This window comes from Hyla sarda, chromosome 8, assembly GCF_029499605.1.
Source record: "Hyla sarda isolate aHylSar1 chromosome 8, aHylSar1.hap1, whole genome shotgun sequence".
Taxonomy (NCBI): Eukaryota; Metazoa; Chordata; class Amphibia; order Anura; family Hylidae; genus Hyla; species Hyla sarda.
In genome coordinates this window covers 196,078,594-196,105,838 of record NC_079196.1, presented here as the reverse complement: position 1 = coordinate 196,105,838, position 27,245 = coordinate 196,078,594, and the positions used below count along the sequence as shown (strand labels likewise).

Genomic DNA, 27,245 nt, shown 5'->3' with positions numbered 1-27,245 from the left:
GAGTATGCCACTTTGGCAACCAATTCTTGCTCCAATGCAACCATTCTCTCAAAACTAACCTTTGAGACTACAGTGAAACCTCTCCAAAAGACAACCATATTGAAAAAACCCCACCTTACACAAACTGCATTTTCTGTGACAATTTTCCAATTCCTCTTTTATTATGCAAATACTTTTTTGTGCAATTTTGGGTGGTCATTTATAAACAGGTATAAGTTATTATACATATGTGCCTCCACGGTTACAGACTACATCCACACTTTTGTAGTCAGACCTCACAGTTATGTGTTAGGTAGCTACAATAGTGGACAACAGGTGAATAGGCTGATATCGCCTTGTGTAGTATGGAAAAAAATAAAATAAAATAGCTGATGAACAAGCAAGTGCTCATTCATGGGCTGATCAGGTTGTTTTGACACTCTCAAAAATCAATGCCTACTGGCTGCACATGGTCGCAAAGACGCTTGAGGTACTTTGCAGATCCCCATCCAAAGCTCAAGCTGTCTGATAGGTTCTATAAACGAGTGCCGATCTAACACTGTAGGTTACAAAGAAGACAGGGCAGAGGGTGCAGAGAAACACGACTGCAAAGCTGAATTATGATTGCCTGGAGTGTTCCTTTAAGTATGCTACCTAAGTAGATTTTTACAGATTGGTTAGTCTCTCTTTCTGCTGCCTCAAAGGAAGAGACCGAAAATGAAACTAATGTAGCATGCAGGTGAATAATCAAAGTCACAATAGAAGTGGTGCGGCACTGCTGGTGGTGTCCTGGGGTGTAAGACGGCAGATGGATGCTAGTGTAGCTGTGTTGCTGGAGGTGGTGCTCAGATAAGGCAAGCAATGTACAGATCAGTCCATAAGAAACAGAAAATATCAGCACTCACCAATTCAGCTTGCAAGTCTTCTTAATTGAAGCATACTTACAAAAAGGGTACAGAAGAGAAGGGTAGTGGGGGGATAGTGAATGGCGACCGAGCTCCTGTTTCGCACGCTTGGCGTGCTTCGTCCGCCCATTATGGCCGGACGAAGCAAGCCAAGCGTGCGAAACAGGAGCTCGGTCGCCATTCACTATCCCCCCACTACCCTTCTCTTCAGTACCCTTTTTGTAAGTATGCTTCAATTAAGAAGACTTGCAAGCTGAATTGGTGAGTGCCGATATTTTCTGTTTCTTATGGACTGAATAATCAAAGTCAATGAAGTGACACCCCGAGAAGACAATCAAATATTATCTTTTAATCCAAATCATATTACCATTTGGTAATGCTAAAATGGTAGAGGTAGCTAATGGTACCTGGAAAAAATAAATCAGCAATCCGCAGTTGGTGGATCTATCTTTTTCTTTTATTTATTTGTAGTATTTGAATCAAGATCAGAGAACCCCCTTTAATTTTATTTTTTTATTTTATTACCTACACTATTGTGACTATGACATCCCAACTTATCATGATCATTGCTGCTGCTGCACTTCCCATCTCTTTTTTTTGCAGCCGCAAGACAGCTATCTCCTTCTCTGTCCTGAGTGATAACTTGGCTGTAAAAATAATAATAATCAGTTGAGCATTTCCATTGTGTTATAATAAATTTACACAAGAAAAAAAAATCTGGAAATATCTTGTTTATTTTACAGAGCCTGAGGATATGTATGTAATCACTGCTTGTGCCCAACTCAGTGAAACGAAATCAATGCATCTCAACAAAAACAATTCAAGTGGAGATCCCATCCACTTTGATTGTAAAGCGTGCTATCATTTTCTTTCCAATGTTTGCATTTCAGACACTTCAAAAACTAGAAAATCTACTTGGAATTTGTATTGGAGGATGATAGCAGGAGAACCGTTGCAGAGAGCAATTTCCATTTGCTTAATATAGCTGCGATATTTTAATTATCCTCTTTGAGAGCCTAAGAGACAATGCAAGTGAATGCACATTTAAGGTTGTGCATCGCAGACTGTAAAGAGCTCTTAAACAACTAGATAATTAAGCAAATATTACACTCATTGAATTTACGGATCAAAGACAGCAGAGGACTTTTCTATATGACAAAGGGAAATTCCGTCTATAATTTAAAGGTAATGTATCATCAGAAAATTACACTATTTCAATCATGTATTTAATATAAACATTATCCATACAAAAAGAAGAATCTGAAATTTTCCAGTTTACACTGGAAGAACACATAACATCTATTTTTCTCCTATTTTTTGTCAGCTTTAGTGTGTAGACTAGGGCAGAGCCATCTCATTATCACTAGAAAGCAGAGAAAAAGAATGAATGGTGACAGATTTATAGTTCTGATGGGAGAAAAGATAAGGTACAGCACAGGAACAACTAGCTCTCCAGTCAGTCAAGGATGGTACTTTCCTAGAGATTGCATTAAAGGAGATATTTAGTGCTGAGAAACTTATAGATAAGTTTCAGATAGCGGGGAGGTGTCCAACCGCTGGGGCCCCCGCGATCTCATGTACAGGGCCCAGGCAGCCTGCGGGAAGGGGGCGTGTTGACACCGCACGAAGCGGCGGCTGACACGCCCCCTCAATACAACTCTATGGCAGAGCCGAAGCGCTGCCTTCGGCAATCTCCGGCTCTGCCATAGCGCAGTAGTGAGGGGGCGTGGCCGCCGCCGCTTCGTGCGGTGGTCAACACCCACTATCTGGCTAGCGACCGGGGGCCCCGTATAGGAGATCACGGGGGGGCAGTGGTCGGACCCCACCCGCAATCTGAAACGTGTCCCCTATCCTTAGGATAGGGGATAAGTTTTTCAGCACTGGACTACCCCTTTAAGTTCTCTAGGATTGTCAAGGAGCAGATGAAAGTGACCACTATTATTCTGTGGTAAGGGGGTATGGAGGAGGGGGCGCTTACAATGTTCTATGCCGGCCATCACTGTTCCAGTATAGGCTGAATGTACCATCGGCCTTGGACTATTTACATGAGGAAGTCTGCTGAAGCTGTAAAGCAAACTAAAGGCTGGCATAGGGAACCTGTAGGAGGGAGAGAAGTGAGGTGCTCAACCCCAGGGGAAACTGTAGTGGATTCTGTTTAGGGGCTGAGGACGATAACTTTCCAAGTGGACCAATAGATAGCTGCAGGGGTGTGGAAATTAAAAAAAAAAAAAAAAACTACTTGTCCAAGGGACTAAAGCGGAACACAATCTACTTGCCCCTCAAGAAAATCCACTTGTCCTGGAAGATAAAATAATTTCCACCAAAATAGTACGATTCACCCCAGTAGACCACCAGGGATGGATATAAGATCCCTTTAGACACTGCTGACAACTTTGACAGCGGTGATCTAATGGTTTAATAGCGGCCACAGCGATCGCAGCATGCCAGGCTATTAGCGGCGGGAGAGCTGTAGATCCTTTTACGCCCGAGGTAAGCCCAGAAAAGTCTAGATGTAACTTTTTGATCACCTCTTAAAAAAATTCTCATATGAATTGACCAAAAATGAGCAATTCTGGACAATTTTTTACATTTACACTGTTCACCGTACGGTTTAATTAACATTATATTTTAATAGTCTGGACATTTCCACATGCAGCGATACCACTTATGTTTATTTTTGTACATTATTTTTATTTAAAGAAAATTGGAAACTTTTATTAGGAAAGGGCCTTATTCACATATATACGCACTTTTTAAAATATTTTAATCACAATTTTTCAGTCTCAATAGGGACTTATGTGTTACTGGGGGGTGTTCTGCTTCTCCAGTTTATGTGGTGCATTTTGTTTCAGAAAATGCTGGAAGTTGCATTTAGTTACTAGATAACTACAACACCCAGCATGCCCTGATACAGACTATGGTTCTGTGGGTGTTGCAGCATGTTGCACTGTATAGTAGTACAGTTAAGGTTATTGTGTAACATGCTGGGAGTTGTAGTTTTGGTTTGTGTCAGCTGTAGAGCCAGAGGATGTGTCAAGGAATACAGGGAATTACAGTTAGTAACTACAACAACCAGCATGCCCTGATGCAGCCAATGGCTCTGCAGCTGACCCAAACCAAAACTACAACTCCCAGCATATTGCACTTTATAGTTCTACAGTTTAGGTTATGGTGCTACATGCTGGGAGTTGAAGTTTTGGTTCGGGCGTGTTTGCGTGCATCCGTGGGGATCTTGGTCGGCTGGAGAGTATGAAGGGGGCGGGATTCTGGGGGTGCAATTTAGTGCGGGTGGCCAGAAACCACTTAAAATAAATAAAATTAGATGGCACAACTGGCGGCAGCGACCCCCCCCCCCCCCCCCCCCGAGACACGGGCCCTTGGAAATTGCCCTAATGCCCGACGTGACAGTCCGCCCCTATACACAACATACATACATACACGTATCATACATGCACCAGCCACTGTCCCCATATCCTACATCCCCCCCGCCACTGCCCCCCCACATCATACATTACATATACACATCACAGATACATCATACACACACTCACACCATACATATACACACATCATACAAACACCCACCGCTGCCCCATCATACATTACATACACATCACACACAGATATCATACACACATCACACATACACTTAAACCATACATATACACACATCATACATACACCCGCCACTGCCCCCCCAATCATACATTACATACACATCACACACAGACAGACATCATACATTACATACACATCACACAAAGACATCATACACACATCATACATTACATACACATCACACACAGAGACATCATACATTACATACACATCACACATAGACATCATACACACATTATACATTACATACACATCGCACAGACAGACATCATACACACATTATACATTACATACACATCACACATAGACAGACATCATACACACATTATACATTACATACACATCACACAGACAGACATCATACATTACATACACATCCACTCACACCATACACACATCGTACATTACATACACATCACACATTCACTCACACCATACATATACAACCACCCTTCCTGCCGCCGCCGCCGCCCGTATTCTCGGTCTCCTCACCTGAGCTGGCCATGAGTGGACATCAGAGCTGTAGTCACACTGGCCGGTGTGAGGTGAGATTTCCGTCCTCCCCCTCACCCCCCCCCACCAATCTGTGTTTTCCCCGTGAAAACTAGCAACCTCCCCGTGGTGGATTAGGTCCTGTGGAGACAGAGCAGGGGGAGGGGGAGGGATAGAGCTGTGTGCGGGGGATGGAGCTGTGTACCGAGCTGATTACGTCCTTCCTCTCCCCCTGCTGTGTCTTCTGAGCTGCGTCCTCCATCCTCCGGGAGGGGAGATAAGGGGGCGTGGCACCGGTGTGAGGTGCAGACTTGCATCCGCTCCTGCGCCTCACACCGGCATTACAGAAAAATAAGGGGGACGTCGGTCTGTCCCTGCTTGCCCGATACAGGGCTAAATCTATGACAAATTCACCTGCCCAGCGCCCAAAACTACTTGTCCCAGGCGTCGGGCAATAGGATTTCCACATCCCTTGCTACAGTGTGACTTGGTTGTCCTGTACAGTGGACTAAATAGTTAGGCCAGATGTTTACCATCAACAGCGAGGCATGAATTAATTGGGAGTAATTAAGCCTAAGGTGCGGCCTAGACAGTAAGGTCTGGGGTGTCTCAATTGATACAATCCCGAAGAATAGGGTTTGGAGAATTTAAATATGAGCGTGGGCTTGGCTTAGTTTCTGAAAGCAGTCAGTGAAGCCCCCTGAGCGACATCAGCAGTGTGTCAGTGCCTTTTGTTGGAGAGTGGTGCCTTTTGTTGGAGGCTGGGCGGAAAACATTGCCGAATGCTGCATGCAGGAAGAGATGAAGTTTATAGGTGGCGTGCACCACTAACATTGCAGAAGTGAGTTTTAGAGAGACCATGTCTTAGGGCTGAAAATTGTTTGTTCACATAGGTAAGTATGCCTGCTAGGAAGACTACTAGGATTTTCTTTTCGGACAAAATCTTTAGGACTACCATCATGGCAATGATAAAAGGAGATTTTGAGGCAGGCATTAGAGAGGCCCAGTAAAGCAGAATTATTGTCAAATGTCTGATAAGGACCTGTGCAAAGTTACACAGGCCTGGAGGGTCTCCTGTGATGAGAACAGGGACCCAGATCTATACTGCTGAATATTGCCATACTTCTCTTATATATGTATTCTGAAAATGCTTGAGCAGAAGCACAAGAGACAGATAAAGAGAGGTATGAGATAGATAGGAGTTATTTACAGAAATTAAAAAGCAACCAAACTTTAAAAACAAAAATGCCTTCTATCCCTAACGTATAACAAAAAAGTTTTATAATATATTTTCACAACTTACAGTAAAATGATGGTAGCAGAAGGCTAAGGGTTACCAACGGGATGTTTCAACATTTCCTTTACAATTTTCTCACCCAAAGGAAAAAAAAAGTCTTAAATTAAGATATGACAAGAAGGTATTCTAATTTCAAACTTGTTGAAAGTTGACACAGACTATTAACTCTGGGGTCAGCCGTGATGTATAATGATTCAAGTTTCTTATTACTGTAAAAATTGCTTTCCTAAACCTACGGTTTTATCTGTCACGAGAAGAAAACCAATATTAGAAGTGTGAGGAGAGGCGCAGCGGCTCCATTCTGAACACAAACGAAAGAAGAAAAGCGACAGATTTTGGTATTAATCTTTTGTTCTATACCCTGGTATTCACATTCAAGAACAATAAATCCGCTCGGGAAGTCTTGCTTAAGTGCATGGTGAAACTGTTTCCATTCTTTAAAGAAAAAGAGTGTTTGATTCCTACTTCTATTCTCTCTTCTTGATATGATTATGATAAATTCTAAGATTTGTACGCGGTAATGTCTAAACAATAGATAAAAGAAAAGTTAAAACAGTCATAGGTAAAGCAAAAAAAAAAAAAGAGAATCTAAAGGCTGTGTGTCCATCTAACGGCTATAGAAAGTTAAGCGTAGTCAACAAGAAAGCGGCACAGTGATTTCTTTTTAGAAGTCGGTTATTTGGATCCGGTATCCACTGACTGATTTCACCCCAATGGCTAGCCTAAAAAAAAACCTTGAAAACTACTCCAGACACACATAGATTCACATGACGTATGAATGGACATGGGTGTCAGAGGGGTTACCTAATCTCAACACAGCCAATGGGATCAGTTGATAGAATGAATATTGCAATATTACTAAGCAATCATATATATATATATATATATATATATATATATATATATATATATATATATATATATACATACTAGCTGAGTACCCGGTATTGCCCAGTTTTTCCTTCCTAATCCTTGTTGGGGAGGAAAATCAACAAAGGAGGAAGCTTTTGACTTCATATCCAGTTCTCATATATTGTTGTCATATCCCAGCCCCATATCCCGTAACCATATCCCGTCCTCATAGCCCATCCTTATAGCTCGACCCCATAGCCCCACCCCATAGCCCGATCACATAGACCGTCCTCCTATCCCATCCTCATATCCCGTCTTCATATGCTGTCCTCATATCCTGTCCTTATGTCCCATCCTCATATCCTGTCCTCAGGTGGGACTGATTTGTGATGAAGATATTGTAAGCTGAAAATAGAAGGGGACGTGGCTTTATGGGACTGGGCGTGATTTGCAAACCAGACCAATGCACAAAAAGGGTAGAGAATAAAAGGGTGGTGTCTTTGTGAGATGAGGTGTGGCTTACAAGCCAGACTGACACATTCACCAGGAGATGCAGAGCGGAGCTTGTGGAGTAAGGTACCGGAAGTCCCATATACTTGCATGAAACTTGAAACAAAAACCCATCTTTTATATAAGGGTGTAGGTAGGGGTTAATTTAACTATCATATCTTTTTATTTGGCATATAAGTAATATGTGTACCAGGTATTATTAAAATATCTCCAGCCCTATGGAAGCTATATGGGAACATACATTTCCCATAGATTTGCATGGGACTTCAAACATAAGGGTTATATTACCTATCCTGTGTTTGTTGTTGACATATAAGTAACATGTGTTCCAAGTTTCATGTTAATATCTTTAGCCGTTTGGACGTGAAGCTAGAATATACACATTAGCCCTCATTTACTAATGTCAACCCGACTTTTTTTGTCGGGTTGTGCGACCAAATTTGTGTCACATAGCCCATGCGACACAAATTTGGTCACACAACCCGACAAAATATATCATCACTCCAAAAACACAACCCGTCAAAATGGGCGTGGTTATCACAAAAAGGGGCGTGTTCCTGACAAAAAACACTTGGAGTATGATGAAAAACTCACAGGAAAACCTGTGAATTTTTCTTCACCAAAACCTGACAGCTCTGAGCTGTAGGGAAATTACTGAAAACCGGGTGAATCCTACAGGGTTCCATGTTGGGGGTAGTAGTATAGGGGCTAAGGGGTTGATCGCATCGGGTCTCACTTCTGAGACCCGATCCGATCAAAAGTTATTAAGCAGGGGATCGGGCGGCATGGTCCGCTCCCCAGCGATATACAATGTATTTTTCTTTAGTTTTCAAATTCCCTGCCAGGATCACTGAATGTCAGGAACTGAAGAGCCATTCAGGGATCCCGGCAGGGTTCTAAAATAGAAGAGCTGCGGTGGGGAAAGATAAATAGAATCGCTGGGGGGAATGTCTATGTCCCCACAGCTTCTATATATCTTGCCCTACACTTCGCTATATGGCTTGTCCCCCACCGAGCTATCATATGCCCCCCGCAGCGCATGTATATATATCTATATATCCCCGCACAGCGCTATCATATACACACCGCAGCACATGTACATAAATATTATATATGCCCCCCACACAGCACTATCATATACACACCGCAGCACATGTACATAAATATTATATATGCCCCCCCGCACAGCGCATCTATACACATATGCCTCTGAAGCGCTATCAATGACTAATGCTTGCCATTGATAGCGCTTCAGAGGCATATGTGTATAGAAGCGAAGTGGGGACCAGACATATAGCGTTATCTGGTCCCCACTTCGCTTCTATACACAATCCTCCTGAGTACAAACACCACAGCTGCCCCATCCCTGGTGTTATAATTACCTGTTCCCGGCGTCCACGATCCTTCTGGCTCCGGCGCTGTCACTGTGCGCACTGACGGTGACGTCGCGTTGGGGACGTCACTCGTCATTGCAGAGTGCACAGCAACAGCGACGGAGCCAGAAGGATCGCGGACCCCGGGCCCAGGTAATTATGACACCGGGGATGAGGGAGGCAATGGGGCAGCTGTGGTGTTTGTACTCAGGAGGATTGTGTATAACGCTATATGTCTGGTCCCCATTTTGCTTCTATACACATATGCCTCTGAAGCGGTATCAATGACAAGCATTAGTCATTGATAGTGCTTCAGAGGCATATGTATATAGATACGCTGTGCGGGGTGGCATATATAATAAATATCTACATGCGCTGTAGTGTGTATATGATAGCACTGTGCGGGGGGCATATATATATATATATATATATATATATATATATATATACACACACACACATGTCGCTGCGGTGTGTATACGATAGCGCTGTGTGGGGGGGTATATATATATACATACACATGCGCTGCAGTGGATATATGATAACGCTGTGTGGGAGGCATATATATATATATATATACACACATGCGCTGCTGGGGGCATATGATTGCGCTGCGCGGGGGGCATATATACAATTTACCGTGCGACACAATTTCCAACCCGTGCGACAATTTATTTTCCCGTGCGAGACATTAGTAAATCAGGGAGAAAAATACACAGAGTAAATCAAGAAACACTCAGAGAGGGCCATTGAGTTATATATATATATATATATATATATATATATATATATATTTATTCACACTAGTCTCCATCAATAACAGAGCCTTCATTGCAAACAAAACAGTGATAAACTCCATTGAGTTTTATGTGGTCCTGGTATTTTTGATGGTAAGATCCTTGCTGTCTAAAATTTTAGCATGCAATTATGGGTGGTCTTCTCAAAGAGGTTTCACTGTATACTGCAGCTTTTTTTCTGGAGTATCAGAGCCCGAATTACTAAAAATTCACAGAGTTCACATGTTAAACAGTATTCCGGCCAAGGACATCTTATCCCCTATCCAAAATATATGGAATAAGATGTCTGATCGTGGGGGGCCCACCGCTGGGGACCCCGCAATCTAGCATAAGCATATAGCACCCACCTGTGAGCACTGCAGGAAGCGCTGGAGGCTCCAAGTCTTATGCCTTCCGACCACGGGGACAGAGTATTGTGATGTCACGCCCCGTCCCTCCCCCTCAATGCAAGTCTATGGGAGGGGGTGTGACGATACTCCATCCCCGTGGTCGGAAGGCATAAGACATGGAGCCTCCAGCGCTTCCTGCAGTGCTCACAGGTGGGTATCTGCATGAGATATTGCGGGGGTCGCCAGCGGCAGGACCCCCACGATCAGACTTCTTATCCCCTATCCTTTGGATAGGGGATAAGATGTCTAAGGGACGGAGTACCCCTTTAACTGGATGAGATATGCACTTTCTGAAACCTGGTAGCTACATATAACAGCTACCATAGGGAAATATAGTGATCCCTGATCACCATTTCTATCACTGGCTCACACTGCTCATAGGGAAAGACTATAAAACACAGATGAGACTGTCCACTGGACACAAACAGGAAGAATAGATATTTAAATGAATAAATGTCTAGTTCAACTAAATATTTTCAAAAAATAGATAAAACACCAATAAGCAGTTGTTGGGATGGAATGAAACTTTGTGAATGTAATGATGTGGAGGCTCTAGTACCCTGTTGGGGTAACCTGTATACAAGATGAGATACTAACATCCTGCTTCTCTCCGTCCAATCATGTGACCTCTTTCACAGTCTATAAATTGAGCAAAATGCTCTAAACTGTATAATAAATGCATGTCTAAGAGTCAACAATCTCTTACCAAGAGGTACACTACCCAAAAGTAGCCTCTGAGTGCATGTTTTATAGGTCAGAAGGAGAAGAAATTTAACGTCATCTTGTGACAAGACCCAGTGTCTAATAATAGGGAGACATAACTTCATGCAGAGTTTTGCAGCAATGTGCGGTTCTAGATGAGTGCATTATTTATTTATTTATTTATTTATTTTTTTGGGGGGGGGGGGGGAAGGAGTGTATATCAATTTGCTCATCTCATTCTAAATCATAACACCTGCAGACTGGATTGCATTTTGAACATGACAGGTTCATTTCAACTCAATACTTTAGTTTTAAAGAGCTTCTCTCGCTAAAATGCACATCTCTAGGACTGGTTGGGGTCTGAGTGCTGTGCGCCCCCCCCCCCCCCCCCCCCCCAAACGATCTCCAGAATGAAGTGGCATTTTGGAAAAAGTTAAGCTTTTGTAAAGTTTCCAACATCATGGAGAAAATCTATACAGTGGTTATATGAGATATTATAGAAACAACAGAGAATTGCATCAATAGAATAAATGGATATTTATGGCTTCCATAATTTACAAAGATAGTCACTATTTCACGGAGACCTAGAGAACAGCATCATATATTGATTAGATGCTGAATGAGGAAACGGGAAGATGTCACCTTATTAGAAGACCGAAGGGCTGCGGACGGGGAAGAGACGCCATGAGATGTGTCTGACATTCACAAAACAGTTTAATCACGGAGAGGTTCCTTGCAGGGAGCTCAGCTGTTATGGGCCACAGCAAGTCACTTATATGATTAGTATTGATTGTCTCAGAGACACCTTAGAAACACAATCGTTTCAACCAATCAGTCTACTTTAATCAATGTTCACCTTATACGCTACTTCGAGACCCCACTGAACGAATCAGTGAAGACTTAAAGGAGACAGCGCAACCTGTGATACTTTTAGTAAATGCAGTTCTGTGAACTAAGTATATCAGTAACACCAACCTCGCCTGTCAATTGTCCAAAACCCTCGGCAACGAGAAGTAGAAACTTTCTGAAAATGTATGGAAGGCACTGCATGTGGCCTTGTCATGTTACTAAATACACCAATAGAGCTGTAAGGTGGCCCAACAGCACTAGATCTGTTACAGTATCTATTACGGGGTTACATGGCCACTGTACAAAAGGCTTTCTATAGGCTCTTTTGTACATATGTGGTAGAATGGTATGAACTGGATGATCCATTGGGTTATGAAAATGTGGCTGCTTTTGTCCACAAACCGCACCTGTCAACAGGTTGTGTGTGGCACTTCAGGAGAACTGTGAAGCTATGTCATACACAACCCATAAATAGGGAGAGGTAGTGTTTCTGGAAGAAACAGACATGTTTTTCTAATACTGCACTTTAAAAAAATATTTAAGAGGATTTCAGGTTTAGAAAAACGTATCCTCTATCCTCAGGGTAGAGGATAAGTGTCTGATCGCGAGGTGTCTGACCGCTGGCATCCACACGATCAAACGCACTTGTCTATAACAGGAGTGGCGGCCTGCTTAGTCGGTGATTGGCTGAGCAGGACGGCACCCAAGTTCCCCATGAGCGAGTCTCTGAAGGTGGGTGCCGGAGCGCTCAGGGAAGAAGATCTGACTGGTAAGTTGTTTGCTGCGGACATCACCAGGGGTCCCAGCAGTCAAACCATTCCGTGTCCGGCAGATCTGCTGTCATTTAAAAAAAATAAGCTTAATAAAAAATGATTGAAACAGAGAATGGTAATTATCTTGTTCCTATAAGTGTCAAAAGTTTTGATCTCAAGGACTTTCTATAAATCCATACAATGCTCTACGCGGAGAACCCATGTCAAAAGCTTATAAAAGTGAAAGTTATTCTTTAAAGTCGTTACATAAATTTTTGACCACACACATAAACAATTGTTTAGTGCAGGCTAGATTTAAGTGTTCTCAACAAGGAAATAAGCTGCTGCCAGACATCTCTGACATTGGTGGGCTAGGTCAATGTTCATTTAATATACAGTGGTCCCTCAACATACGATGGTAATCCGTTCCAAATGGACCATCGTTTGTTGAAACCATCGTATGTTGAGGGATCCGTGCAATGTAAAGTATAGGACAGTGGTCTACAACCTGCGAACCTCCAGATGTTGCAAAACTACAACACCCAGCATGCCCGGACAGCCGTTGGCTGTCCGGGCATGCCAGGAGATGTAGTTTTGCAACATCTGGAGGTCCACAGGTTGAAGACCACTGGTATAGGAAGTTTTACTCACCTGTCCCAGCCGCTCCGGACCGTCACCGCTCGTCACCACTGCCCTGGATGTCGCCGTCGCCGCGTCCCCGAGGTGTCCCCGATGCTCCGGCAAGGCCTCTGCTTCCCCGGCATCCACGCTCTCCGTCGCCGCCATCACATCGCTACGCACGCCGCCCCTATTGGATGACAGGATGGCGTGTGCAGCGACGTGATGACGTTGATGGAGAGCGCCGACGATGCAGAGGATCCCGAAGAGGACACGCCGGAGCCCCGAGGACAGTTAAGTGATCATCACCGGAGCTCACGGAGCTGAAGCAGTCTGCGCTGCCGGATAGCCGTTTATGTGATGGCCCCGACATACAAAAGCATTGTATGTTGATGCTGCCTTCAACATGCGATGGCCTCTGAGAGGCCATTGCATGTTGAAATTATCTTATGTCGGGGCCATCGTAGGTCGAGGGGTCACTGTATATGGCCACAGGCCTATGGACTTCCATGTTGTGAAACGACATCTTTAAGCGGAGTAGATTAAAGGCCAGCTCTTCAGGCTATGTCAAGCTATAAGGGGTGGGGGTGGGGGGGGGGGGGGGAAATATCATTGTTTGTGTAAAGCAAGTTCTTTTAAACACCCTTTTGTCTGGGCATGCGTTGTGTACTTTGCTCACAAGGGTGCATGCTCTTCGTAAATATTTAAATAGTGTGCATATAAGCAATTTTTAAAGAGTGGTCTGAGCTGACTTAAGTTGCACAAAAATATTAGCAACTTTTTTTTTTTTTTAATTCACAAAATTGATAACAATTGATAATAATAAGTTAATAAATCACCAACCACTGCAAAAAGCTAACCATGCCACAATACATTTAATTTCTTTTTTTTCTTTTTATTTATTTTTTTAAGTATAAATGAAAAGTCGCAAAATTTTTGTGTGAAATCCCCATCTGGGCAAAAATTGTGGACTTTTTTTTACACCAATAAAATAAGGTAAATTGGATAAATTCCCCCCAGTGAGTAGCGTTAGTCCATACACTGATATACATTCACGTTCTCCCCATAAAGTTACTATTGCAGCAGAATGAAACTGCGACAGTAAAACATACACGAAGAGGAGAAGCCGCCCCGGTGATGTGTGTCTTGTATAACTGCCCGCGGCTGTCGCTGCCCTCCTCCTCATATTCACAGGGGGTGCGTTATCCCATATATCTCTGATAACTAGTGACACGCCACAATATCTCAGCAGTGACAATTTTAGAACAAGCCTCATCCAAGAAAGAGAATGACAAATGTTATACACTTCACACTACATAATTTGTGATCTATCATTCGCGGGCTGTCTGCCTTAGTGGAAATGTTTGGCTCATAATGCGTGCTTCCCTAAAATCCATGAGGTCATGCATATTGTTAAGTATCACTGGGATGAGGATCCTAGAACTGGTTTATTCCTCCTGCCGCTTAAAGAAGACAGCAGAACAACATCTGATAATCTAGAATAAGTCTAGAATTCAGCTCAGAACTCCAGTTCAATACACTGGATCAGAAAATTCTCTGTTAGAGTCACACATAGCGCACCAGCAGCATATTTGCTCATAAAAGATCTGAAACGTGAAACCCGCTGCTACCAGCAGACACACAGGGCTACTCGGTCGCAGAAGGGAGCTCGCTCTAGAGACTGACATTGGCGCATCAGCAGCATGAAATACGCTGCACATGCGCATCTTGTGACCCTACCCTTAAAGGAAGAAGAGACAGAGACAAAGGGAATTGATCTATTCTTACACCAGAATACTGGTTTAAAAATGGGGCTTGTGCACAAATTTGTGACTTTATTTAGACTATTTATTTTCACTTTATTTTACACCAGAAAACTGGCACGCTAATTGATAAATAAGGAAAAAAACTAAGATAGACAGAGAAAGAGACATAGGTACTGTAGACACAAAGAGAGACAGAGACACAGCCAACAAGGCATGAAAGAGACAAGAGAGACAAAGAGACCGACAGACAAGAGACCGACAGACAAGAGACCGACAGACAAGAGACCGACAGACAAGAGACCGACAGACAAGAGACCGACAGACAAGAGACCGACAGACAAGAGACCGACAGACAAGAGACCGACAGACAAGAGACCGACAGACAAGAGACCGACAGACAAGAGACCGACAGACAAGAGACCGACAGACAAGAGACCGACAGACAAGAGACCGACAGACAAGAGACCAACAGACAAGAGACCAACAGACAAGAGACCAACAGACAAGAGACCAACAGACAAGAGACCAACAGACAAGAGACCAACAGACAAGAGACCAACAGACAGACATGTGAGACAACAAAAGAGAAACAAAAATAGAGAACAACAACAAGAGGAACAGACAAGAGACAGAGGCAACAAAAGAGAGAGGGACAGAAACAAGAGAGAATGACAGATACAATAAAAGAGAGACAGTCAATGAAAGAGACAGAGAGAGAGAGAAAGGAATGCAGAGCAAAAAAAAAAAGAGAGAGATAAAGTGAGAACAAGGACAGAAATAAAGTGAGAATAAGATAAATGGACTGCCATGGAATGCCTGTCTAGCCTCACCAGATTTTGAGAATTTACATCTCACGAACTGAGATCTTGCTCTACTAGTACCTCCCCCTCCGTATCCTAGAGTGTCAACTTTTCACATATATAAGAATCCTCTACCTTCTATTCCTGCAGCTGATCAAAACTACCTGGGTGTTGCGGAGGTCCGGAATTAGTCTACTCCACATACACCTTTTCTAATGAGATCCTCTGTCTTTACTTTCTACTGCTTCTCTTTCCTCTACTTTCCATCTTCCTTACTCCATTTCTCCCCTCTTTATCCTGTCTTTGAGTTTCCCTTGATGTCTTCGCTATCTTGTCACACCAATTGTTTGGCACATCCCTGCTATGCTTTGATGCATTTCCAGCCTCTTCTTAGCCCTCTCCGAGTTGCTCATGTGTGTAGTGATATGTAGTACTTGACGTTTCTTCCTCATATTATACTGATGATGCTCCCTCCTACGAGAGGCATTCCCAATGTGACAACTTTATTTGAAAAAAAGATAAATGGACTGAGACAAAGAGACAGAGACAACGAAAGAGAACCACCACACACAAGAGACCGAGAACCACCACAAGAGACCGAGAACCACCACAAGAGACCGAGAACCACCACAAGAGACCGAGAACCACCACAAGAGACAGAGAACCACCACAAGAGACAGAGAACCACCACAAGAGACAGAGAACCACCACAAGAGACAGAAAACCACCACAAGAGACAGAAAACCACCACAAGAGACAGAACAACAAGATACAAAGTATGAGACAAAGATAAAAATGAGACAACAAGAGAGAGGAACTGTGACAATGAGAGAGAGAGAGAGCGAGACAAGAGACAGACATAACATGATAGAGACAAGAGAGACACAACAACATTAGATAAGAGTTGAGAATAAACGTCCACAATCTGCCGTCTACTACTCCCTCTGTAGATGAGAGACGCCTCAGACGGTACAATTAATCTTCACTCTCTGCTGCACAGATCTCCATGATATATTACTATTATTACTATTATCATTATTATTATTGTGTGAGGTTCTCTTATTGTGACTGAACAGTCCACATGCGGCTATGTAAATCTTCTGTATCTCAATTATTCTTGCCTCAGCTTCTTCCCGGGCAATGAAATGACACTGAGCAGCACTTTAACAAGCAATTTTACTATTCATTCCCATAGCTGGCCTGCCCGTATATATCCATTTACCTAAACTACTGTGATACATGTGTCCAGAAATTAGGAGAAAGCTTACTGTTCTGCATCCCCGCAATTCTTCCACAAGCTTGGAAAATGAATTTACAGGAACTTACAGCTCACAAAGTCACTAGAAATCCATTGCAACGCCAAAGATCTATATCCCAAGAAACCTTCACAGACCACTGCCTTTGCTGTGCAGAAAATCTGACGCATTACCAATTGCATTAAAACGGACTTCAAAAATGTCATATGCTTGATGCATTAATGTTAAAGAGGTACTCCTGTGGAAAACTTTTTTTTTTTTTAAATCAACTGGTGCCAGAAAGTTACATAGATTTGTAAATTACTTCTATTAAAAAATCTTAATCCTTCCAGTACTTATTAGCTGCTGAATTTTACAGAGGAAATTCTTTTCTTTTTGGAACACAGTGCTCTCTGCCAACATCATGACCACAGTGCTCTCTGCTGACATATCTGTCCATTTTAGGAACTGTCCAGAACAGCATATGTTTGCTATGGGGATTTTCTCCTACTCTAGACAGTTCCTACAATGGACAGAGATGTCAGTAGAGAGCACTGTGGTCGTGATTTCAGCAGAGAGCTCTGTGTTCCAAAAAGAAAAGAATTTCCTCTGTAGTATTCAGCAGCTAATAAGTACTGGAAGGATTAAGATTTTTTTAATAGAAGTAATTTACAAATCTGTTTAACTTTCTGGAACCAGTTGATTAGAGAAAAAATAAAAGTTTTCCACCAGAGTACCCCTTTAAAGTTTAAATTCCGTTGCAGATATACTGCGGATTCTTTGCAGATTATCCCCATTGATGTCAAAATGGAAGTAAAAAATCCACAATAAATCGACAGAAGATGCATATTGTTAAAGGGTAGCTCCCACCATCATGTTTTTTTTTTTTCTGTCCCTGCCTTTATTTTATTTTTATTTTTACTATTTTAAAAATGGCATTTAGTCTGCCTGGTAGTGTGCTCACTACCAGGCATACTTTCCCACGTCACTGATGCCTGCTGGGGGCCAACTTCTGCCCTTAGTTCTCCTAAAAGGGTGCCTCCAGCTGTTTCACCACTACAACTCCCAGCATGCCCTGACATCTACTGGCTGTCAGGGCATGCTGGGAGTTGTAGTGGGGAAACAACTGGAGGCACACCGTGATGGCCGCACATCCCGCTCCCCGCCACGCAGCCCGCAACCTCCCCCCCCCGACCCGGCCCCGTCGCACCGCTCAACTCCCTCCCCACCCCCCCTTAGTTCACATATTCAGCGTCCCTCCAGCTGTTTCCCCACCACAATTCCCAGCTTGCCCTGACATCTATTGGCTGTCAGGGCATGCTGGGAGTTGTAGTGGGGAAATAACTGGAGGCATACAGTGATGGCCCATCCCGATCCCGCCGCGCAGCCCGCAACCCCCCTGGGCTGCACAACCCACTACCCCACCCCCCCCCCCCCCGCCCCCACTTCAGTGAAGACTGACACATTTACATGCAGTGCACCAGTAGAGCAGAGGAAGACAGGGAAACAATCTCTCGTCGTATAGTAGGAATATAGTAATCTATGGTGGAAAAATATATAAAGCTGTGGTATGCAGGATGGTCATGGTGGTATGGATACATAACTGGCAAACGTCAAGTTTGTGATGCCAGAAGTAGAGTTGTGCGTGTAGTGAATGTTGGATGATCAGGGTTGTATTGTCATGTGGCATGAGTGGTGCAACCCTATGTTGAGATATATGGTCCAACAAACCACTACTTTAATAAAACTGAAATCAGTGTCAAGGCCCTGGGAAATTAAGACCTCTAAAGCCAGGGTTTAATGTGAGGCTTACAGGGTTTCTGTGTGGATTGAGTGATGTGGGATTTGATGGAAATGCCCGCAAGCAAAGGCCCTCTGCCTTTGATCGTATAAATGTATACCTGGAAGTTAATGTAATTATGGTCATTTTGGGTAATTTACAAGGAATAGAAGCCTCAAAATGCAAATTGGTGACTAAACTTATCTTTATAGGAGTGTTATTAATAGCTAGGAATTGGTTTGCTAGGAAGATTCCCCCTATTCAGGCATGGGAATGATTGCTAGAAAGAATTAGGTGGAGGAGTTAACATAATAAGAGCTATATGATGGGAAATATATGGAGAATTAATCAAGTGATGTATTTTTTATTTATTTTTTGCCTGTCCTGTGGATTAAAAAAAAAAAAGCATCTGGTAACTTGTCACAGTCTTGGTATAATTAGTCTCAATAGACTTGAGATTTGGTAGTTTGTTCTCCACTGCACTCTAACATGAGACCTAACTTGAAAGAATGTACTAGACCTTTTATTATGTCACTGCTGAGATAGCACTATCTTTGAGGGCATCCAGAAGGAGATCCCCAGACATAAGTCCATCACTCGATCAGGCCGGCGCAGAGGATACCTAGTACTTACTTTGCAAAAGAGCCTCTCCTTTCTGCATTTGTCTTTTTTGCTACCATTTGCTTGCAATGTTTTATACCTGTGGCAGGAAACACTGGGCAAGCTTTGTTGCCTTGTGCTGAAATGTTGAAAGTTTGGGCAAACTACCCCTGAAGGTGTGAGAGCTGCAGGATGTGATGTTACTGCTTCTCTGACCATGGCCACAATAAACATGTGCTTTAGGATCCTCTCCTGTCTCTGGGGACTGGGGTGGAGACAGGATAGTAATTAGCCCATAATTGGCTCAATAGTGGATACATTACCAGTCCTTGTTAAAGGGGTAGTCCAGTGGTGAAAAACTTATCCCCTATCCTAAGGATAGGGGATAAGTTTGAGATCGCGGGGGGGTCCGACCGCTGGGGCCCCCTGCGATCTCTCTGTACGGGGCCCCGGCTCTACGCCGAGATAGCGGGTGTTGACCTCCGCACGAGGCGGCGGCTGACACGCCCCCTCAATACATCTCAATGGCAGAGCCGGAGATTGCCGAAGGCAGCGCTTCGGCTCTGCCATAGAGTGGTATTGAGGGGGCGTGTCGGCCGCCGCCTCGTGCGGAGGTCGACACGCCCCCTTCCTGCGGGCTGTCGGGGCTCCGTACAGGAGATCGCAGGGGGCCCCAGCGGTCGTACCCCCCGCGATCTGCAAAATATCCCCTATCCTTAGGATAGGGGATAAGTTGCTCACCGCTGAGTCACCACTGGACTACTCCTTTAAGAAAGAATTGACTTTTAGGTAAAGACAGTTATACACTTGTATAGGCTCAGGGCATGCAGAACATATATCAAACCGAAAAGAAAATTTCAATGCAATACACCTAAAGAGATAGACCTGATACAGAGCTAGAGACATTTAAGGCTACAGCCACCCGTACAGTGTTCAGAATAGCAAAAGGTGACCCCGCTGTGGGACACCACCAAGCGCCCATGGAAGGACAGAGTTTTCAGGACGAGTGCCAAAAATTGTTATTTGGGTGTAAATGTAATTTCTAATTTGTTAGGTTATTGTCGCCACTCAGGGAAAAGGGATGTCAGTACATAATAGGAAACACCTCCATATTTTTTGGATCAATATGGTGCAACCAATACATTTTGTCCCCTTTACAAACTGATGCCTACCATTCAGTATTCTAGACACTATGGGGTCATTTATTAACATGTGCAACTTACAAATTCCTCCCATTGGGTTAAAAGTGCAGCGGCTAATTTTTATGTATTGCTAATTTAATAGATATCCCGTTTACATTATGAAAATAAATACATGAAGTAACATTGTACAAATGGAGTCACTTTAGTGCAGAATGAGTGATGCAGAGTCATGTGACCTTAATCTGTGCTAAAATTTGTATTCTTTATGTTATCTCAAGACTTGACAACTCAGCTGATGGAACTGAAAAGTCAGTGTGTGTATCTTATTATATTAGTGACATATTCTACTACAGCGAATCAAGTAGAAAATCTTTCTGCAATTGTAACGTCCTGCCGAAACGTCGCACCACATTTGTGTGAATAAAAGATCACAATTTTTTCACCACATTGGGAGTGCCGCTGTCTTTCAATAACCTATCTATCTCATATCTATCTATCTATCTCATATCTATCTATCTATCCTTTCTCTCTCGCTATGTATCTTTCTCTCTCGCTATTTGGCTGCCAAATTCGCAAGCTAAGTACCTCATAATTTCATAGTTTCATATTTTCATTTATTGCACTACAGCTGTATAGCTTTTCATGTTCTATCTATATACTTATGTTTTATCTATATACTCATGTTTTATCTATATCTTTGTGCTAGCAGTGTGCTGCTGTATTCTCCTGTTGCTGTATCTTTCTCTCTCATATATTTCTATCTATCCTCTGGATCAACTCAGTAGGGACTCATAAGGGTTATAGGTTGAACTTGATGGACTCTGATCTTTTTTCAACCTTATGACTCTCTCATGTCTATCCCATAGCTATCTCTCTCTCTATCTCTTGCTTATCTTTCAATCATCTATGTATCTGTAGTCTATGTCTATCTAATCTACCTATTTTGACTATTAATCTCTTCTGTCTCGGTCCTTACATCCTCCTGGAGCACAGCTCTTTACCTTGCTGAGCAGCAGCACCCTCTTCTGCAGACGTCTCACCAGCGCTTCGTGCTGTTCTCTTTTCTTCTTCTCCTCGAGGTAGTTGCCTTGAGTCTTCAGCTGCTCTTCCTGCAGCTTCTTCCTGGCACTTTCGAACATCCGGGCACTAAAAGAAAGAAAAGTGGAAACAAGAAAAAAGTTTATTACCTTAGCAAAAACTACATACAAAAAATCTTTCAGTTTAATTTGCAAACAAAACTACTATACAGGTGTCTGAAGGCTCTTAGTGCCGTATAACAACCTTAGCGGCCTGTATGACACAAAAACACATCAATTTACAGAATAAAAAGTTTTTACAACCCCTTAAGATTTCAATACCTCAATTAAGTGATTGCCCCCCGAAATATTTTAAGGGGTTGTAGTCAGATTTAACAGGAACAGCACTTCTATACAGTACTGTAAGTCCATGGGGTCCAAAGGCTCTGTAATAAGAACAGAGGCCAGGTTAAAGAGGTTATCCAGCTTTCTAAAATTGATGGCCTACCTTCCAGACAGACCATTAGAGAGCCAGGAGTCTATTTCCCATGACCCACACTTTTCAGATATTTTAAGAGAAGTGCAGGGAGCGATAATTACTTCCGCCCCTCGCACAAATACAGCCCTGCGGGCTTTATACATATACACACACACACACATCTACATATACATTTTTTTGTTTAACTTTATTAAACTTGGTTTATAAAACCATATAGTAAGAAGGTGGTATGTACCACAATGCCTTGGAAAAAAATGCACCTTGGCATCAACTGTAATTATCAACGTGTCTGTCTATTAGTATATTTAGGTGACATTACTGCCCGATGTGACTCTTCCCCTGGTGTCGGTGATTAAAAAGTACAAAGCAAAACTAACAATGTGTTACTGTTGATAAACTGAAAAGCAATTCAAGTTACAGTTTAATTTAACAGAAGAGCAAAGCAAGATACAGTTTAATTCCAACTCTTTATAGTTCAATGTTATAATCAGCAGCTGTGAAATCGAGTCTTTTCAGTGGCATATTCAGGTGGGGAGGTTCACTGTGCAGACTCTCAATCTTGACATGAAAACAGATCATCTAATTGTATCAGCTCCATCACCGCTTTTCTTAACCGCTGTTTTAATTAGTTTAAAAAATAAAAATAAATAAAATAAAATCCCCTCTAGAGTGATCACATAAAAGGCACAGGAATCTGAGCTCCATCATTCCTTCATAAATTGAACACATAAGATGTGAGAGGAGCATTCATTTAGATGTATTTCTTATGAAGGGATCAGAAACTATAAAGATCTCTTCATCAACCAGAAAAATGAAGGGGGTGAGAGAAAGAATGATGGAGGGAGGAAAGCAATAAAGTAAGAAAAAAGCAAGGAGAGAAGAAAGGAGGAAAGAGGGGAGGGAGGGAAGGAATATAGGAAGGGAGAGAGGAAGTAAAGAAAGAACGAAAGGAATAAATGAAGGAAGGAATGAGGGAGGGACAAAATGTAGGACTGAAGAAGTGAGGGAAGAAAGGAGGGAGAAAGAGGAGGAAGGGAAGGAAGGAGGAACGGAAGGAAGGAGGGAGGGACAAAATGAAGGACTGAAGAAGTGAGGGAAGAAAGAGGAGGAAGGGAAGGAAGGAGGTAGGGAGGAATGGAAGATTGAAGTGAACAATGGAGGGATGAAAGGAGAAAGGAAAGAATGGAGGGACAGACGGAGGGAGGGAGGGAGGGAGGGAAGGAAGGAAGAGAAGAGGGGAGGGAAGGAAGGAAGAGAAGAGGGGAGGGAAGGAAGGAAGGGAAGAGGGGAGGGAGCAGGGAAGGAGCAAAGAAGGAAGAAAGAATTAAGCGAGTGAAGAGGGTTGGATAAAAAGGGACAGTATAAGAAATAAAAGACTGAGAAAGCGGTAAAAGGTCCAAGAGAGAGAAAAAAGGATATGAGAAAAATAAAGAATGAAAGAACAGAGATTAGAGAGAGAAAAAAAACTTAGCTAAGAGATAAAGAGCAAAAAGACAATTAAAGAAAATTATTGAGAGGGTCTGATAGGGGGGGAGGGGGAGGGGGAGAGGGGGAGAGAGAGAGAGAGAGAGAGAGAGAGAGAGAGAGAGAGAGAGAGAGAGAGAGAGAGAGAGAGAGAGAGAGAGAGAGAGAGAGAGAGATGATAAAGAGCGAGAAAGAATTAGAAAAAGTGAGAAAAAGGAAGAAAGGAAGCAAGAAAGAAGAGAAGGAAGGAGTTTAGGGGAAAGACAGAGAGAACTACTACTATCTATTTAGTACCTGCACCTGTATACTTATAGTGGGTATTAGGTGAGCAGCATAATTCTTTCTTTTATGACTATACTCCAGGTCTGTATAAATGGCTGGAAGAAATAAAGAGGGCAGAGCACATAAATAGCAGCAGGATGCTGTAGCTGGGGCCAGCTTTCTCCTCGAGCACTGTGGCATTTTCAAAGCTCTTAAGTTTCAAAACAAATCATCCTCAGAAGTAAATGTTCCATTCCGTTCCCCACACCATCCTGCTGATCCCTCCTCAAACTGACTGGACGCCATGTTCATTTTTTATTTACATGGCAATGCGAGTATCAAAATAGGGAAACTCAACCCCCGCTGATAGACATGAAAAAGAATGTAAAGCCAAGGGGGAAAGACTGAACATTAGAAGAAAGATGTTTATGTTACGTTTCGCTACAGAACAAATATTCAGTTTCTGCCATAATTAGCATTTTATTGCAACCCCTTAAAACGCTTCTTGTCATATTCCTTCAAGTATGCAGGCTGATCGCAAATAATCCAAGATAATTCCATCTCCTTATACCAGAGCACCACATAGACAAATGCCTCCGATAATGATTTAGTCCTATGCAGACATTCCAAGTTGTTATATTTCTCATGTAGATTCTGATCCAACGCATTTCGAGGCATTCTCCGAAGAGACAGGGAAGGAAAAAAAAAAAAAAAAATATATATATATATATATATATATATATATATATATATATATAAAAAGTTCTATCAGAGATTGGAATCTCAAACATTAAACAATTTCCACTGCTGCTTAGGGCCTTAATCTCTGTGATAGCTGTCATTTATCAGGCTCAAATGAAGACTATTTTCCAGCAAGCATCACTGGGAACAGCCAGAGGCAAAATAATAGGGCTACGCCATTGATTAGATATTGTGCGAACAAAGAGGCTTGCCGTGCATAATCCGTCATTTTGCTACTTTTTTTTTTTTTCTTACAAGCCTCGAGGGTGGGGGACGCATATCCATTCCAGTAAAAACATTTCAGTTATGATTAACTATGACATTACATTTACAATTCTGGGTAAAGAAGGACGAGGTGGAAATAGATAGAGACGTTTCAGGTCCTATTGATTACTTGTGACCTACCGGCAATAGAGGTTGCCGCATTTCGCAGCCCTACAGAAACTTTTTGGCGGATGAAAGCCAAGTGTATCAATAGCTAGCAAACACTCAATTACCGTGGCTAAATCACCCTCAGATTGCTTATTTACCTGCCAGATAGCGGATGTAATAAGACCGCTTATATAAGAGCAGCTGCCTTGTCACCAGGCTGAAATGGCTGATAACAGTGAACAATAGATTACAATCAATTATGATGAAATTATTGGAACAACTATGTTCCCTTGCACTGCGGCACTGTTTCAGACAACTCCATACAGTTCTGTTCACCCTCAGCTATGTGACTAATGGATAAAATGATAGAACTAGAAGTAAAAACTGACACATGGGCCCTCATTTACTATTGCAAACCCGACATGTTTTGTTGGGTTGTGCACCAGATTCTGTCGCATTGTGCCAGAAGTTCTTTCTGCGCCAGATTTTGCGCCCGAATTTGCGTCAGAATTGAAAAAACCCTGACTAACTCTCCATTTTGCTAAGAAAACACGAAAAAGGGGTGTGGTCAAGACGAAAGGGGGCTTGGTCTCGGAAAAGGGGCGTGTTCCCGACATTTTCACAAAACCCCAACATATTTACTAAGGTTTTCACGGAAAATGTGGTGGATTCAGCTGAGGAAAACCAGACAGATCAGAGCATGTGTAAAAAAAAAGCAAAATGTAGGGAAAGTGGAAAATGTAGGGTAACCTTAGTAAATACCATGGAAAAAAATTGTAGGGAATTAAAACCCACAAAGAAACCTACACAGGACTCTTAGTAAATAAGGGCCAATATGTTAGGAATCCATAGAGAAGATTGAGTTGCGGATGTAACTCTCCTTATAACACGGCTCTGGAATTTAGATGACTGTGTGTTACTCACCTCATATGGTAGAGTTGCATACTGGTAGCCAGTCAATGCTCCTTCTGATGGTCACACCTGGTGGTCTGGCAATGCTCCTCCTGATGGTCACATGTAGTGGCAAGGCAAAGGAGGCTACCGCTTAAGTTTTCTCTATGGCTATGGTTGTTCAGACCGTAGCACTTTTGATCACTTTACACATTGGTGAATATTTGCCAAGGCAACTAGTATCAAAAGGTACCACAACTGGATCTAAAATTCTGGCGCAACAGCCATAATAGATCTGGACCAAAATATAAGTTTTGTTTGGAGTGTTCCTTTAATTCTTTCTGCAATAACAAAGCCCCTACGGCAATATCAATGACACAAAAAAACTAAAAAGTCTAAAAATCAGGTGTCGCGGAAGAAATCCATCTTACACGGTCTAATTGCTCGCTTATAGCTCAGTGTTCATCAAAACAAATAATATTGATTTTAAAGCTGCAAATGAGAAAAACAATAGACATAAATAATTAGTAATCACAGGAGAAGGCTGGCACGGGCAGCTGAAGCGCTGCATCCATGCAGAGCCAGCCATCTCTCTACACGTCGGCTTTGATGAGTTTTATATTTCCAGCCTTTCCTTCAATTTGAATCACCAAATTCAATTTGCATTCTCAAATAAACAGAAAGCAAACAGTAAAACACTTCATTGTGACCTTGAAGAAAATTACTCAAGTTTAATTCAATCTGAGTAGTAATGAAGAGTCACATTTGTCCTCCCGGTTACCGGCTTGTCACCAGAACTCAGCTCGAAAAACACCAGCACCTTCAGCTCCAGGGAGGGGAAGACAACGACAAGACAGGGGAGGGAGGGGGAGCACAAGCTGAAGATTATCTGTCAGTATACACAGGTATTCACACGGCTGCAAATACCTTTCTCCTCTGCGGCTCCTCTACATCTGTTAGGTGATGCACCAGGATATTTCGACTTACATAATGTTATGGATTCATACAGTGAATGATATTTTGTTGACTGGCCATGAATAAAGTTAACTTACTGGAGTGTTGGTCCTCATACTCATGTCCCTAACAAGACATAAAATCTATTACAAATAAAGTTCCCCAAGTTGTATGTTCTTACATATCTGTGGGTCCATTAAAGGGGTTGTGCGCTGCCATGCAGTTCGGAGCTCCGCTCACAGCGTCCGGAAGTTCATTACTCCGAACGCTGTGTGCGGGCTTCCGTGTTCGCAGCCGCCGGGCGTGACGTCACTCCCGGCCCCTTCGTGACATCTCGCCCGCCCCCTCTACCAAAGTCTATGGGAAGGGGGTGTGACAGCGGTCGTGCCCTCTTCCCATAGACTTTCGTAGAGGGGGTGGGCGAGACGTCGCGAGTGGGCGGGCGAGACGTCACGAAGGGGCCGAACACGGAAGCCCGCACACAGCGTTCGGAGTAATGAAATTCCGGACGCTGTGAGCGGAGCTCCGAACTGCAGGGCAGCACACAACCCCTTTAAGGTGAGCCAAATTTACAAAAAAAATTTAACTGTA

At 42.8% G+C, this 27,245-nt stretch overlaps 1 protein-coding gene across 4 annotated transcripts in view; it reads right to left on the bottom strand.

Moving 5' to 3' along the window:
* MAD1L1 (mitotic arrest deficient 1 like 1) overlaps positions 1-27,245 on the bottom strand; it is a 790,601-nt gene that overhangs the window by 575,484 nt on the left and 187,872 nt on the right. For all 4 annotated transcript variants that reach the window (XM_056535643.1, XM_056535644.1, XM_056535642.1 and 1 more), the window contains exon 11: positions 21,458-21,602. In XM_056535643.1, the coding sequence (XP_056391618.1) occupies positions 21,458-21,602 (145 nt within the window). The remainder of the gene's footprint in view (positions 1-21,457; positions 21,603-27,245) is intronic.